General features: G+C 42.3%; 2 protein-coding genes across 2 annotated transcripts; both read right to left on the reverse strand.

Moving 5' to 3' along the window:
* Positions 1–2,669: 2,669 nt before the first annotated feature.
* LOC140363560 (leukotriene B4 receptor 1-like) lies at positions 2,670–6,196 on the reverse strand. Its single transcript, XM_072450196.1, has 2 exons — positions 5,286–6,196; positions 2,670–2,817 (listed from the first exon to the last, which is right to left on the reverse strand). Exons 1-2 carry the CDS (start codon positions 6,194–6,196, stop codon positions 2,670–2,672), a joined length of 1,059 nt encoding a protein of 352 aa, XP_072306297.1.
* A 6,244-nt stretch (positions 6,197–12,440) lies between these two features.
* Positions 12,441–13,313, reverse strand: LOC140363570 (type-1 angiotensin II receptor-like). The gene has a single exon (XM_072450207.1). The coding sequence runs from the start codon at positions 13,311–13,313 to the stop codon at positions 12,441–12,443; it is 873 nt and encodes a 290-aa protein (XP_072306308.1).
* Between the last annotated feature and the right edge of the window lie 3,503 nt (positions 13,314–16,816).

Genomic DNA, 16,816 nt, shown 5'->3' on the forward strand with positions numbered 1-16,816 from the left:
CACAGGGGCCAGTGCAGAGACCTGAGAACAGGACTAATGTGATGGTACTTCCTGGTTCTAGTCAGGACCCGAGCAGCAGCGTTCTGGATGTACTGCAGCTGTTTTACAGCTCGTTTGGAGAGACCAGTGAGCGGCCGTTACAGTAGTCTAATCTACTGGAGACAAACACATGGATAAGTCTTGATTAGACACTATACTTTTGATTTTGGCAATGTTTTTAGATGGTAAAAAGTTGCTGATGTTATTGATTTGAGTCCATTATTATCCCCAGATTTCCAACTTGATTTGTAGATATCAGAGCTAGACTCTGGAGTTGACGCTAACACTTTCTTTTTGTTTTTCTGGGCCCAAGACGATGATTTCAGTCGGCCTACTGTCTAAACAAGTGCTGGACCACACAGATGAACTGAGACAAACAAACTTCCCCCAACACATTCACTGAACATCTGTTTGGATCTGCTTTAGTGCGATAATAAAACCTCCTGCTGTAATATCACCACGACTGATAATCTGCACATGGCAAACTGCTTACCACTGCATTTTCAGAAACAACACACGTTTTCACAATTCAACTTGTGATTCCCTTTTCTAATAGAAAAAAACTATTTTCATGGGGAAAATAACTTAAAGGAGACATATTCATTGACTTGTATGAGCTTTTAACCAAAGTTTTTTTATATTCATCCACGCATTTCTGAGTAATCCTGTATTGTAATGTCGTTTTAATCCCTCATTTGTCCAGGAGTGTTCCATTGTAGAAAAAGAAAAGATTCAGTTGCAGTCATCTGGACTCTGGGTAAGACCTGCCCACCGGGCTCTCCCGTCTCTCCCATAGTGGCCAACCTATACATGGAGCACTTTGAGAAGAAGGCACTGGAGGAAGAGAGGACGAGAAGCTCCAGATAGAAGTATATATGAAACCTCCACACACGGATCAGTATCTGCTCTTCGGCTCTAACCACCCACTACAGCACAAGCTGGGAGTGATCAGAACTTTACAACACAGAGCTCAAGGTGTGCCCACCAGCTCAGAGGGCAAGAAGAAAGAGGAAACACACGTCCGGAATGCTCTCTCAGCCTGTGGATACCCCGCTTGGGCTCTCAATAGAGAGAAGAGAACAAAAAAGCAGGACAAAAGGGACACAGAACGTAGAAGGAAAGGTGTCTCTATCCCTTACGTCTCGGGACTGTCGGAAAAACTACAAAGAATTTTTAGATAACATGAAATCCCTGTTTATTTTAATCAGGCAACACTTTAAGACAAAAACTGGTTCATCCTAAGGACAAGATGCTGACCCAAAAACAGATCAATGTAGTTTATTCTATTCAATGCAGTGAAGAAAAGTGTGAAGAGCGATACATAGGAGGAACTAAACAGCCACTGCACAAGAGGCTTTGTCAGCACAGAAGACATGCAAGTTCAGGACCACAGAGCGCGATGCATCTTCATCTTAAAGCCACAAACCACTCTATCGAAGACAGTGAGGTGAAGATTCCAAGCAGGGAAAAATGATGGTTTGAAAGAGGCAATCTTTGTCAGAAAAGAAAGACCATCTTTAAATAGGAACAATTCAACCTTCCGTTTTTTTATAATGGCATTTTGAATCCATGGAGAGATAGACGCCCAGGGCATTCGAATGCTAATCAGTTACAGTGAGGAAAGAGAGAGTGAGCCAGGGACAAAAGGAGACTTATAGCCCATTAAAGGACTGATAGTAAACAAAGAGGCTAGTTTGATAGAAAACAAAGAGGTTTAGTGTCTGTTGAAACCAACAACACCTTTTCATCAGGAGGTCCCGCCCGGTGGGCAAGGCCTACCCAGAGTAGGATAAATATCTGAGTTCCCGGCCTTGATTCGCAGATTGAGAATGACTCTTGGATGAGAGTTTAAACGTTTTGTTTTTGCAAAAAAACAGTCCAGATGACTACAACTGAACCTGTATTGTAATGCATTTGAGTCTTGAGTGCCTGGAACATTTCTGTTTTCACCTACCCCCTATCAGATAGGGGGCCCTATCTCCTCCTACAGCTTAGTTCTTACTTACGGTAATTCCGAAAATGTCTTCCGGTCTTCCAGTTAGGGCTAAAAGATCAAATTCCTTTAAAAATATATACAAACACATAAAAGAAAACCCCTTGCTTCTGTGAAATGCCTCTTTAAAAGAACTGAGCATTTCAGTTCTCCTGTTTTGGACAGGAAGTCAAAAGACACGTTTCTTTTGTGAAACCATTTTAGACGCAGTCTAAAACGCAGTGTTGCTCTTCGGCCTGGACTTTATCAGACACACTCATACAAGGTTGTGCTGGGAAGTTTCGGTTTCAGCCAAGCTCGGATCTAGACAAAACTGGCTGAGGGTGCATCTGAGTGTCAAAGGAGTGCGACGTTGATACTGTTCCATCAAGTTTCATTACTGTATTTAACTCACCTGAAATGAGGGTGCAAACACTTTAAAATTAGGTAGAAATGCACCCTTTTGCACCCCTGTAGGCCCGGGCCTGGTTGCAGCTGGAAATATCTTGATCAGTGGATAGTGACACATGATCTATTGTCACTAGTGTTCTTTCAGTATGTATATTTTAGTCTTTAATTCACTGTGGTCATTTGGCTCATTCTCTTGTATCAAAACTACAGATTTGCATGACATAGGCCAGGGGTGTCCACATTTTTTTCAAGCCAGAGCCACATATTTAATTATAAACAAAGTGGAGGGCCCATTGAGGACCATAGACTGGTGGTCAATGCAGTCAATAATTCCGATGAACAGGTTGGAATGAGCCACAACATCTTTATTCTGCCTCCAAACCTCTATTTCAAGTCTATAACACATGGAAATACTTGAATTTAGGATTAAGAGGGTAGAAAATGTTCAAACCTACAATGAAAAGGACTACTTCTGGTATTTTGGGCCAATCATGCAGGCTGAGGGCCACCACAGTGTGGACATCCCTGACGTAGGCTGTGAAAGGCTTTATCATTACAATACAAACCACGTCAAGCAAGTCAGTTCAGAAATACTGCTGTACTTTTTAATAAATAAAGAATGTTTATTGGGAATAAAACTTGTATAAACAAAATGTTATAACTTTCCACCACTGCAATAATTTTGATCCACATAAAACCCCTATTATGAGATTAGGGACAGACAGATGGAAAAATGCGTGATTAGTTAGAATGACTCATGCACTTAACCCGGGGCACACAAGTTCATGTTATTTCAAGCTATCCACTGATTTAACCCAACATATTCATCATCCACTACTTTAGATCATGTATATTAAGAAACATAAGATTTATATTATGTAATATGATACCCTTTGTGGAACTATGTGTTTGAAAGCTCAAATGGAAAATACAATACTACAATACTATAATACAATACTCAATTACACTACATACATGTACTGGTTTGTACAGTTGGAGATTCCAAAGAGTTCTTATTAAGAAACACAAATATTTTAATTTTTATTTAGAATTGAGAAATATTTTTTTTTTCAAATTTTACTGCACCTCACTTTTAATACCACTTAATTAAGAGCACTTTGCCATCTTCATCATTGTATAAATGATCAGGCAGACAATAGTGAAACAATTATCAATAACTAGAAGTGAATAGAAACCTTATACCTAAAAAGTTACTAAGAAGAGGAAGGAAGTGGTTTGCAAATTAATACCAAAGACAGAGAATGAAGGAGACAAAAATACATGTTTATTTTATATGTTAAAGTAACAAAAATCTAGGTTTGAAAGAAGCTTTGATGTGATTTTATTAAAGACTTTACTGTATTTAAAGTAAGTTATTTTCTCTATTGGAGCTACCAGCTTGTTTCAATGGAGATGTGTTTGCTTTTCCTCAAAACACATCAAACTCATGTAAATGTTATCAAAATATGATATAATTGGATAAATGTTCCATAATAATAATAATAATAATAACTTTTATTTATATAGCGCTTTTCAGTGACCCAAAGACGCTGAACATAATAAAAAAGGGGGGGGTATTTACAGACGGGGGGGACAACACGTACAATACACATTAATATACAGATAAAATGAACAAGACAGAAGAAGTAGAGAGAAAAAGATGTAACAGGGGGTAGAAGAGTAGGCAATGGGGTAGAGGAGGCTAGGGGTAGGGGAGGTCATATGCCTGGGTGAAGAGGTATGTTTTTAGGCGGGATTTGAATGTTGTGAGTGAGGGAGAGTGGCGGACAGGTTGGGGGAGGGAGTTCCAGAGTCGGGGTGCTGTTCGGGAGAATGCTCTGTCGCCAAAAGTTTTGAGTCGGGATGTTGGTGCAGTCAGGGTGAGAGAGGAGGAGGATCGGAGAGCTCGGGTGGGGCGGTGGGGGATGAGGAGGTCAGACAGGTAGGGGGGGGCAAGGTGGTGAAGAGCTTTGAAGGTGAGGAGGAGTATTTTAAAGTTTATGCGCTGCTTGATGGGGAGCCAGTGGAGAGAGCGGAGAACGGGAGTGATGTGATCACGGGACCGGGTGTGGGTGAGGAGGCGGGCAGCGGAGTTTTGGACCATTTGGAGTCTATGGAGGGAATGGGAGGAGATGCCAGTGAGGAGGGAGTTGCAGTAGTCGAGGCGGGAGGAGATGAAGGCATGGATGAGGGATTCAGCAGCGGGGAGGGTGAGGCAGTGTCGGATTTTGGCGATGCGGCGGAGGTGGAAGTATGAGGTCTTGACGATGTGGCTGACATGGGGAGTGAAGGAGAGGGTGGGGTCCATGATGACACCGAGATTGCGTACCAGGGTAGAGGGGGTGATGGTCGAGGTGTCGATGCTGAGTGAAAAGGGACCAGTTTTATTGAGAGTGGATTTGGTGCCAATGAGGAGGAGCTCTGTTTTGTCACTGTTCAGTTTGAGGAAGTTGAGAGTTAGCCATGATTTTATTGTAGAGATGCAGGTTTCGATGTGGCTGAGGGGAGGGTTTTGGGTGGATTTGGTGGTGAGGTATATCTGGGTGTCGTCAGCGTAGCAGTGAAAGTCCAGGTTGAGTTGGCGGAGGATGTGACCAAGGGGGAAGATGTAGCAGATGAAGAGGAGGGGGCCGAGGACTGAGCCCTGGGGGACCCCCTGCGTTACTGGGGAGAGGGTGGATGAGTGACCGGAGAGGGAAATTAACTCTTGCCTGTTGGTGAGGTAGGATGTGAGCCAGTCAAGTGCAGAGCCCTCAACACCCAGTTGTCCCACCCAGTCCATACATTCCAGACAAAGCAGTAACATATCAACAGGACAAGCAGGAAGTGAATCATCCACCTTTAAAGTGACACAGACGATTACTTTGATGTGAATATAGCATCGTTAGTCATGGTTGGTTCTTCATGATTGCCAGAGGTTTTCACGTTACTTTTCCCACATATTCTGAAGGCAAATGCATAGAGAATTGGGTTCAGGCAGCTATTGATGAATGTTACAGATGCAAAAATGTTGTAGCTAGATTCAAACAAAAAATCTATATTGGGGACGTTTTGAACAATGGCTACTCCAACCACAAGATCAAAAATAAAGTATGGCATCCACAGAGAAAAAAAAGTTACTATGATACCTGTGATCAGTTTAGATGTCCAGGAAGAGTTGAAAAACACAGTCTGGTTTAACTTTCTGTTCAGACAAATATATGTACAGGCTGTAATGAAGAATGAGCTGAATCCCACAAAGGATTCAGAAATTAATACAGCCACTTGTTGTGCTGGAGAGGCGTAACAAGGAACGCACTGTTGGAGTTTGATTTGTCGAATCACTAAAGCTGGGATGGAGAGAAGCATCGACATGAGCCACAACAGGACAAGGAGTCTCTTCTTGAATCGTAGACATCTTTGCTGGTGTATGACCTGAATGTAGCGCTGGACGCTCAGGGCTGTGACAGTTAGCAGGCTGCTGTTGAGGCTACAGTGCACAAAAAAGGCCAAAATCTTACATGTGACGACACCCAGGGTCCAGCCGTACAGAAGAGAGTAGATCCAAACAGGCAGAGTGACCAAGCACAGCAGGTCAGACAAGGCCAGGTTCATCATCAGAGACTGGGTCAGTCTGGACAGCTGCTGCCAGTTTGGTTTGAGGATTAAAACAGCTAAGTTTCCAGGGAATCCCACGAGGAAGCACAGAGACAGTACTGTGGGTGCTAAAGTATTGGAGACCCACAAAGTGGAAGAGTTAGTGAAATTAGCACAGGTTGAGTTCAGCTGGTACATGTCTGCTGCAGAGAGGTTTAATGCTGCAATGAGGCTCATTTCAGGCTATTAGGAAACTAGCACATGTAAGTTAAACCACATTGCATTCTAAAATTACTGACAATGCTTTGTGGCTTGTTTCACTTCACTCTAAATGGAGTAGGACGCTTTACCCATCATCAACATCAAAAAAGCAAGAAAGGGCCTGGTTAGTGCTTGGGTGGGAGTGCCACAGTGGGACGGCTAGAGGAAATGTCATTGTGTCTAGCAAGACACACAGAAACACACAGACTTCCTGGTTAAATGTACTCTCCTTCAAAACAGACTACATGCTTGTCTGATCTAAAATTACATAAAGCATCTCCCTCTTCCCTTTTTTAATCTATCATACCATTGACCCAAAAAGGTCAAGATATTGTAGACAATTAATTTTTCATTTTATAAATACAAACAAACGGAACAAACAAAACAAGGCCAGAGAATGAAAGACCAAATCAAAGTAAACATTTTTTGTAGACGTTTTAATTTATTTCAGTCCAGTCCTTGTCATCAATATTTTTATGATTGCCTTTTTTGTTGCGGCCATAAGTTCTATAGATATCCATTGGTCATCTCTTTCGCTGGAGCCCGACGTCAGATTTTTTAGGTACATCTTGATCTCAGTCCAGTATTTATGAACAATAAGTCCCAAAATGCATGATAGTGATGAACCACAGTTTCTCCAGCAACCAGTATTTCCCTGTGAATAATGTGGACTTAACAGGGTCTTATGTAATATCGTGATACATCTTCCAAGATAATTCTTTCTAAATGACTTGCGCTTTCCTATTTAAAAATACATTTATTTTTAGAATGAATGTCCAGATTATTAATGCATTTTTATAGTGTAGATATTATTCCCTTTGAAAGTTCTGACAGTCTGGACTCTTGCCTCCTGTTTCTGTCTCTCCCTTGTCTCCCTCTGTGTGTCTGTTTATACCCTCCTACCTGGGCGTGGCACCCTGTGGCCTTAGTAGCTCTCCCCCATGTTCCTCACTGTCTGGGTGAGCTTTCTCCGGGCGCTCCGGTTTCCCCCATCAATACAAAACATGCACCGGGTAAAATCCTCCAGCGAAGGTAGTCCTGACCAAACCTAGCACAAAGATCTGGAGATGGTAAACCAGCCACTGCACACTTGCATCGCTACAGTAGAAAGATGCAGCTTCTACAATATTACTTAGATTGTGAGACCTGTCCCATACTCCTGAACAGTAGGTGGTGGTAATGTTCCTTTTAAGATGGTGAAAAGAAGCAGAACCAGTGTTGTAGATGGTGTGCGTGTGTGTCGAGTAAAGAGATTGATGCACTTTGAATTGCAGTTTGTATGAATTGTGCTTTATAAATAAATTTGATTTGATTTGATGTATTTTGTGAATGAGGAGAAGCAGCAGAGTACATGAGTCTATCTTACATGCTGCCAGAGTTTATTTAGATCAGTCCTGGGCAGTGGGCATTTGTGGCCCCAGGTGCGAGATGTTTTAATCCGGCCCCCCGCTAGATTTTAGCTTCTATTTTTAGTCTTTGCTATGTACTAGGCAAAATCCTGCACACTGTTTTACTTGCAAGTGAAATGTATTGGTGAAGAGGCAACGTTTCGGCAACTGGGCCTTCGTCAAGCAAAAGTCTTAGCTATGTAACATGTGTCTGCATGTGTGTCCTTAATAAATGAAATGTATGAAATAATAATTGCAATAGCCTACATTTTACAGAAAAATATGGTGATGGGTGTAGAACCCAAATTGCGCACTGTTAAGGAACTCGTGAGACTGGAGCTACTCTCTGTCCAAGTACCAAGTACGAGTACTTTGGAGAACAAAGTGATAACATTAAGAAAGGAGGAAAATATATCTTATGCAGAGGCAGTGAGTTCTGTTAAGTTTGAAACAGACCAACCAAAGAAAACCCTATTAGAGAAAGAATGGGCGTGTACATCGAGGAGGAATGTTTGCTTGCATTTATTGACATGATAGTAAATAGTTTGGAGACGTTTCCTGGAAAGTCTGAGAGAACAGAATTGATTTTGTTGAATGTGGACAATGTTACAGGAGTAGACTTGAGCCTCACACTGAAGGAGTGATGTGGGAGATGAAAGGAATGGAGCTTTGATTATCTTGATTGAATTTTTATTTGATGGCCTTGCATAAAACACATACTTTGAAGACGCATAACTACAGTTAAGTAGGTGATGATAATGTTAAATTTGTATGGATGCCAACCACCATCGAACCAAAAAAAGAAGAAGAAATTCTGGTTACCCCCCGCGAGACCGAAGGTTCGCTAGTCCGAAGGTTCACTGGTCCGAAAGTTCCTCATAGGCTAAAGTGAAGGTGTAGACGGCATCGGGATGTAGTCAGTCTGTAAAATGCGCCCGAAGCACGAAGACACGCGCTGGGGCTCGTCACGTTTAATGTACCAGCTGCTACAGGAGGCACCCCAACTTGTACTGTGTATGTTGTTGTTGTTGTTGTTGTTGTTGTTGTTGTTGTTGTTGTTGTTGTTGTTGTTTTATGGCGGTTGGCATCCGAGTGTTGCATTACCGCCAGACTTTATTCCTTAGACTGTTGTTATTGTTTTATGGCAGTCGACAGCCGAGTGTCGCATTACCGCCCGTACTGTGTATGTGAAAATAACAAGGGAATCGAATCCTCCGCTTTATGCCCTCATTTGATCATAAGAAAAATGCGTGAACAGAATCCTCCGTTCTATGCCTTCATTTTATCATAAGAAATATGCGTGATCAGAATCCTCCACTCTATGCCTTCATTTGATCAAAGTATAGAAATGATATATGTATATATAGAAACGCGTGATCCGATCACCGTAGGATTGGTAGTCAAAAAGGAAATTCAGCTGGCCAAGACGGGAGTGTCTACAGAGCCGCGGCGCGCCGCCGAAACTGCGGGGCTATTTGAGTTAATTAATTCATTAATTATACGATAAGGAGCTCAAGCTATGCACAGAAACAAGTCGGTTATGGAAAATACGTGAGTTTAATCATAAAAAGTGCATCAACACTAGAAAAGTCCAAAAAGCAGTGTGTGGAGCAAAGGGAGGCGAGGAGAGCCCGCTGCACGGACACACAGCTCTGGTGAGAGAGCCGCGAGTAGAGCCCGCTGCGCAGACTCACACCTTCGGACTCGTGAACCTTCGGACTAATAAACCTTCGGACTTGTGAACCTTAAAATTTCAGTGAATTTTTTTAAATTTCGGTGAAATTTCGGACTCGTGAACCTTCGGACTAATGTCGGTGTAATCCCTCATTCGTCCAGGCGTGTTCCATAGTAGACAAAGCTTCAGTTGTAGTCATCTGGACTCAGTTTGAAAAATTAGACGTTTCGACTCTCATCCAAGAGTCATTGTCAATAAAAGAATTTAGATCGAGAACTCCGATATTAATACTGTTCTGTGGTAAGACCCGCCCATTGGGCGGAGCCTTCCTGAAGTAGAAAGAGTTGTTTGTTTCAACAGAAACTCCCCCCTTGTATCTACCGAGCTAGCCTATTCAGAATCTTAATGGCCTATTAGAATCCTCTTTGTCTTTGTGAGACCCTGGCTCAACCACCCTGAGTACCTGATTAGCATCCGAATGTCCTTGTCCTGGTCCTCTACCTTTCCAGGGGTTCAGTATCCCATTATAAATAACAGGAAGATTAAACCTTAGCCCTCCATTTCTGTTTAAAGAAGGTCTTTCTTTTTTAACAAAAATAGCTTCCTTGACTCCTCTTTCAAACCATCTTTTCTCCCTGCTTAAAACCTTCACCTCACCGTCTTTGAACGAGTGATTAGAGGCTTCAAGATGGAGATGCACGGCACTCTGAGGTCCTGAACTAGTATTTCTTCTGTGCTGATAAAGCCTCTTGTGTAGAGGCTGTTTTGTCTCACCTATGTACCGTTCTTTACAGCTTTCTTCACTGCATTGGATAGAATAAACTACATTGCTCTGTTTTTGAGTCGGCAACTTGTCCTTAGGGTGAACCAGTTTTTGTCTTAAAGTGTTTCCTGGTTTAAAATAAACAGGGACTTCGTGTTGTCTAAAAATTCTCTGCAGTTTTTCCGACAGGCCAGACACATAAGGGATAGAAACACCCTTCCTTGCTAATCAGGTACTCAGGGTGGTTGAGCCAGGGTCTCACAAAGACAAAGAGGATTCTAATAGGCCATTAAGATTCTGAATAGGCTAGCTCGGTAGATACAAGGGGGAGTTTCTGTTGAAACAAACAACTCTTTCTACTTCAGGAAGGCTCCGCCCAATGGGCGGGTCTTACCACAGAACAGTATTAATATCGGAGTTCTCGATCTAAATTCTTTTATTGACAATGACTCTTGGATGAGAGTCGAAACGTCTAATTTTTCAAACTGAGTCCAGATGACTACAACTGAAGCTTTTTCTACTTCGGACTAATAAACCTTCGGACTCGTGGGCAGCCACCGAAATTCTCGCCTGTTGTGCAAGACTGGCCTGTTTTTCTGCCTGCCTTTATTTTGTTAATGTGCTATTCTTTTTTTTTTATTAATTCATTCATTTTCTACTGCTTGTTCCCTTTAGGGGTTGTGGGTGACTGGAGCCTATCTCAATGACTTTGGGCCTTAGGCGGGGTACACCCTGGACAAGGGCCAAATCGTCGCAGGGTTGACTCAGAGACCTAGACATTAGGACAGCCTTTCACTCTCACATTCATTCACTAGGGCCAATTTTTGAGTTTCGAATTTATCTATTTTTCCAAAGACACATGCATGTTTTTGGATGGTGTGAGAACCCACGGTAACATGGGGAGGACGTGCAGACTTCACCCAGAAAGATCATGTGATGTCAGTCTGGTCTGGGAATCAAACCCACAATATTGTAGCTTAAGACATACATAAATATCCTCCTTGGGAGGCGAGAACGCTCCCCTTGAAAGTTCAGATTTATAAGCCTTAATAATAATAAACATCTCAATCAGAGGTCCACAATGGACATTACCCTGTTTAATTTCTCGATTTTAGAAACTGTTCATCCATACCAAAGGATTCTTTCAGCATATCAAAGCTTTTAATTTGATTATCTTTTACAATCGGGTAAAAAACGTTTAAACCTTTTGTCATTGAAATCCTGAATCTATGGTCAGATCTATTTGGTACAAAACCTTGTTCATAAGCTAACCAGTTTAAGATTTTAACATCTTTGTTTAGTTTGTATGTCGCTCCTTTAATGTTGTAAGCACAGCTTGTACTCAGGGATTCTTAACTTCCTTTTAAAAGACTCTGCATCTCTCTCTTCCCTTTGCTAGTCTATTCTTGTCAGCATAAACAAGCATACACAGGTTTTTTGGATTATCGGATTTCTGATGTGCATGTAAACATGTTTCAATAATAGGTTATGTCATTGTTGGCTTCTGATTTTAATTTAGTTAAGCATTAACTTTAGATTAGTTAAACATCTCTCATGTCACAGTATATTCCACTTGCAAAAGCGAAAGTGGATCATACTGTTGATAAAAGTTAAACCAGCAAAAAACAAAACTCCGAGCCATCATCGTAAACCTTTATTTCAATTCAATTCAATTATTTTTTCAACAACCAAAATCCCAACAGCCTCAAAGGGCAGATTAAACAATGTTTATTATAAATTGACAATGTCCCAACATCTTCTGCCCTTAGACCCTCCTTCTCGGCAAGGAAAAACTACAAAACCCTTTGGGAAAAAGTAGAAACCTCAGGGAGAACCTCAGTGAAGGAGAGATCCTACTTCTATGGACGTACAGACTGCAGACGGCCGAAGACTGACGCTCTTCCATTTGCAGATAAACGGTGGTGACATTAACTATCTTCTTCACACTTCACACTTCCGCCCCAAATAGGTGCAAATTTGAATGTGGAACCTTTGTTGAAAAATACAGCTTGGTTTAGCTTTTGGTTTAGTAAAATATATGCTCAGATACTGACTTAAACTGAAGACTTTTACACAAAAATATGGCTAATTTCCTTCTTCCATCCATCCATTTTCTACCGCTTGTTCCCTTTCGGGGTCGCGGGTGACTGGAGCCTATCCCAGTGACTTCGGGCCTTAGGCGGGGTACACCCTGGACCGTGGCCAACTTGTCGCAGGGTTAACACAGAGACATAGACATTACAGACATTACATTCTAATTTCCTTCTTTCTCTATATAAATAATAATAATAATAATTTACCATAAAAAAGAAACAAACCTAACACAAAAAACAAAGAATATTTGGTTGTTTTATATTATATTTCATTCATTGTCCCACAATCTTCTTGGACTTGTATATTTTTACAATATATTCCACCTGCAAATGCATAGATAAGTGGATTTATGCTACTATTGATGAATGTTAAACATGCAAAAAAGTTTAAGCCAGTTTCATAAAACTGAACAATCTTCTGGTTGTTACTTAAAATACCTCCCACAGTCACAAGATTAAAAAGCAAGTTTGGCATTAAAAATACAAAAAATGTCATTATGATGGTAGAATCATTATTGAAAAATACTGCCTGGTTTAACTTCCTGCTCAGTAAAATATACGCACATGTTGTAATGATGAATGAGCTGAGTCCAAAAACACATTCAGTGAGTAACATAGCCACATGTTGTGTAGAGTTGTGATGCTGGTCGTGATACCGTGCCATGAAAGCTTGGATGGAGAGGACCATCGACGTGAGCCACATCAGGACAAGGAGTCTCTTCTTGAACTGGAGACATCTCAGTGGGTGCACGACCTGCACGTAGCGCTGGACGCTCAGAGCAGTTATGGTCAATACACTGCTGTAGATACTACAATGTACAACAAATCCAACAATCTTATAGGTGACGTCTCCCAGAGCCCAATCATAAAGTACAGCATAGATCCAAACAGGAATAGTGACCACACACAGCAGGTCAGACAAGGCCAGGTTCATCATCAGAGACTGGGTCAGTCTGGACAGCTGCTGCCAGTTTGGTTTGAGGATTAAAACAGATAAATTTCCAGGGAATCCCACGAGGAAGCACAGAAACATGATGCCTACTGGGACCAGAGTCCTGAAGCCCGAAATTGAGGCTGGGGGTCCCAAAGTCGAGGAGAAGGTGAGGTTTACAGAGGTCGGGTTCAGCTGGTCCATGTCTGCTGCAGAGGCTTGTAGATTCTAGTCACAAAACCAGGAACTACACATGTTTAAACCAGCTCAGATTCTTAAAGTAGCAAGAGACAGGAAACAACAGCCTTCCTTGTTAAATGTACACTCCTTCAAAGCAGACTACATGCTTGTCTGATCTTAATTTACAGAACAGTTAATGTACATTACAAACACATTTCTCTCTTCCCTTTATTCTATATAAGTCCATTCTTGTCCACATAAACAAGCGTTCCATGTACACATGTTGCTTGGTCTTTTGGATTATTGGATTTTTGTTGTGCGTTAACGTTTTTCAATAATGGGTTATCCAAAAACTGAATTTATCTGATCTTTCTGTCCTTTCTCTTTCCCAATAAATCAAAATAATTATTACAATTTTATATTTTTTATTATAAAAGTATTTTAAAATGTTTTATTGCGTGTGTTAAATGTGTTATCTGCGGTCAGGATCAGATGATCCATACTGGACAGAAACAGTCTTTACATTTCAGAAGTGTAAAGACTGTAGCAGGGTCTTGGGCGAATTGTGAATATGCTAAAAATGAATTGAACCGAACAAACTTAAAAGAAAAGAGAAAAAAAACTAAATAATGAATTTATAATAAATTATATAAAATGGAACCAAGTGACTCTGACTGTCAATAACACACTTTTGTGTCCTAAACTAGTTATAGGTTTTATTTTTCAGAGTTAAAGCCTGTAGAAAAAGATTCAGTTGTAGTCATCTGGAAACGTTTCGACACTCATCCGAGGGTCATTCTCAATCTGCAAACTCAGATATTTATCCTACTCTGAGTGAGCCCTGCCTGACGGGCGGGACCTCCGGATGCCCTGGACGTCTACCTCTCCAGGGATTCAAAATTCCATTATAAACGACCAGAAGGTTGAATCTTAAACCACCATTTTATTAAAGGACGGTTATTCTTTTTGAACAAAGATTGCCTCTTTAACTCTTCTTTCAAACCATCTTTTCTCCCTGCTTACCCACAGGCTGAGAGAGCATTCCGGACGTGTTTTTCCTCTTTCCTCTTGCCCTCTGAGCTGGTGGGCACCTCTTGGGCTCTGTGTTGTAAAGTTCTGATCACTCCCAGCTTGTGCTGTAGTGGGTGGTTAGAGCCGAAGAGCAGATACTGGTCCGTGTGTGGAGGTTTCATATATACTTCTATTTGGAGTTTCCCGTCCTCTCCTCTGATCGTGGAACAATCAAAAAAGGCCAAGTAGCTCTCCTTAGCGTCTTCTCTTGTAAGCCTGTTATATGAGTCCACAGAATCGATGTGCTCTGAGAAGGCTTCCAGCTCTTGTTTCCAGATTGTTACAAATGTGTCATCCACGTAGTGAAACTAAAGCTTTGGGGCAATGCCTGAGAATGAGGCCAGTGCCTTCTTCTCAAAGTGCTCCATGTACAGGTTGGCCTCTATGGGAGAGACGGGCGAGCCCATGGCACATACGTGAATCCCTCTGTAAAAATTGTCCCCGGAATTGAAAGTAAGTGGTGTTAAAGGCGCAATGGACGATTTTTCGGCGCATACGCACTCCCCTGTGCGGACTGATACAACACACACGTGTGTTTGTTTATTAGCGCGACGGATCGCATCTCTCGTCTCCCGTAGATTTCCGTCTTCTTCTGAGTCAGCTCGAACTGTCTTTCTCCGCCTTCATTTGGTCCCGTACACTGAGGGAACTATATTATGATGGATCAATGCGCTTAGACAGGCGGGAACGTGGGACAAGCCACACGCGGCTGCAGGTGAGAGGTAGGTGCGTTTTATGATTGATAAGTGGCAGGACTAATCGGCAGTCCACATCACGAGGAAATGAGACTCAGATTTGGGCCAAAAAAATTCAACCTTTAAGACAGATGTTCAGCAGTTTGCAGATGTGTACAGTTTGGTCCTTTCCTGTAAAGTGGTGTCTTCCTGCAGTCTGGTCCTAACCGCTGCTATTCTCAGATGTCTGGATGCAGGTGAAAAGGGACATAACATCATATGAAACCATGAGGTCATCTGGGTCCAATTGGAGATGTTTCAATTTGTCCACAAAATGATGTGAGTTTTCTACATGCTGTTCCGATTTCCCCACCAATGGAGCCAAGATGGTTGTTAAATGCTTGGCCACATGAGAGATGTCTTACATGGATCTGAGTGAGAGATCTCTTTTGTGGATTTTTGGAAGGCCATTAATGCATGAATAGTGTAGGGGAATGGAGATGGACATTCCACGGCCAGATAACAGAAAATCTCACTTTGAACATTGGGGTTTTTTCGTTCTCCCTGTCTCCCTCACCGCAGGGGAGCCGCTGTGACTTTTTTTGATAACAGATCTTCTTCTCCCCACAGTCTTACAGGAAGACGCCCCGATGAAAACTGTTTTATGTGATTATGCCATGAATGTTTGAATCAACTCCCTATACCGCATGTTTCACCTTGTGTTACGTATTTTTCCACTGTTTAAGGTTTTACATTCCCAATGCTTGATTTTCGAGCGCCCATCACAGGTGAAAGAAGATGTAAAATGTGTCTACCTCAAGAAATAATGTGCACAAACTGCCAAAAGTGTTTAACGTGTAAATGTTAAAACAGGGTTCAATGTTTTTGCCATTATTATTTACGTTACTCCAGTTTTATTTTCTCGGTCAGGAAAATGTTAAACAGGAAGTTCTCGCAGTAGCGCCCGCCCCTGTCGCTCCCAGCATGCCCTGCGGGCCAGGTATCAAAAGGACGCTCCAAGCTAGAAACGCTCTCTTTTGTCCTTCTCTTTGTTCTTCTTTTTGTTCTCTTCTTGTTCTTCTCTCTTGAAGCCGTCTCCATGGGCGAGCTTTCACTTTTCCTTTGTCTCAACAAAATCCGTCCGTCACGTGGTCGACAAGGCCATGCCAGCCCCGGACTCTGAAACCACCTGAAACCACCTGGAACTACCTGGAACTAAGTCTAAGCGCTCAACCGGACAGAGACTTTCTTTGCTACTTCGTTTCTTTTCTTTTTGAAGTAATCTACGCCGTTTACGTGGATCAGCGCTACGTCCTCATCTGAGTAAAGGCTGCGTAAGGAGCTAACACGCCGCTAAAGCGTTCTACCGCTAAGGAACTCTCCGTTGCCGCCGCCGCTTCAAGGAGGTCGCAGCACACCGCTCCACGCGACCCCTCGCTCCCCGGCGCAGCACACCGCTCCCCGGCGCCAAGGACCCTACAGCACGTCGCAGCCTCCTCCGCTCCACGCGACGCCCCGCTACGGACCTCGTCCGCGGACAAGGACCAGTCGGACCGACTCTACAGAACCGTAAGCCGAGTCCATTGCGTGCGGTCCGTTTTGTGGCATGATTTGGGTAGAGCTCAGCCGTTCCTCCTCCCTTTAGCTTCTCACTTTCCCTCTTTTTGATATAGATTAGCATAGACACGTTTGATTATCAAAGGCAAAACCCTGGTTTAACATTATCTGCATGAAATCTGCTGTTAAATCTGATATAACGTCACCTGTGATTTACCTGTGCGC

This window comes from Eucyclogobius newberryi, unplaced genomic scaffold (assembly GCF_026437365.1).
Source record: "Eucyclogobius newberryi isolate DKJ021-1_F unplaced genomic scaffold, fEucNew1.0.hap1 SCAF_1, whole genome shotgun sequence".
Lineage (NCBI taxonomy): Eukaryota > Metazoa > Chordata > Actinopteri > Gobiiformes > Gobiidae > Eucyclogobius > Eucyclogobius newberryi.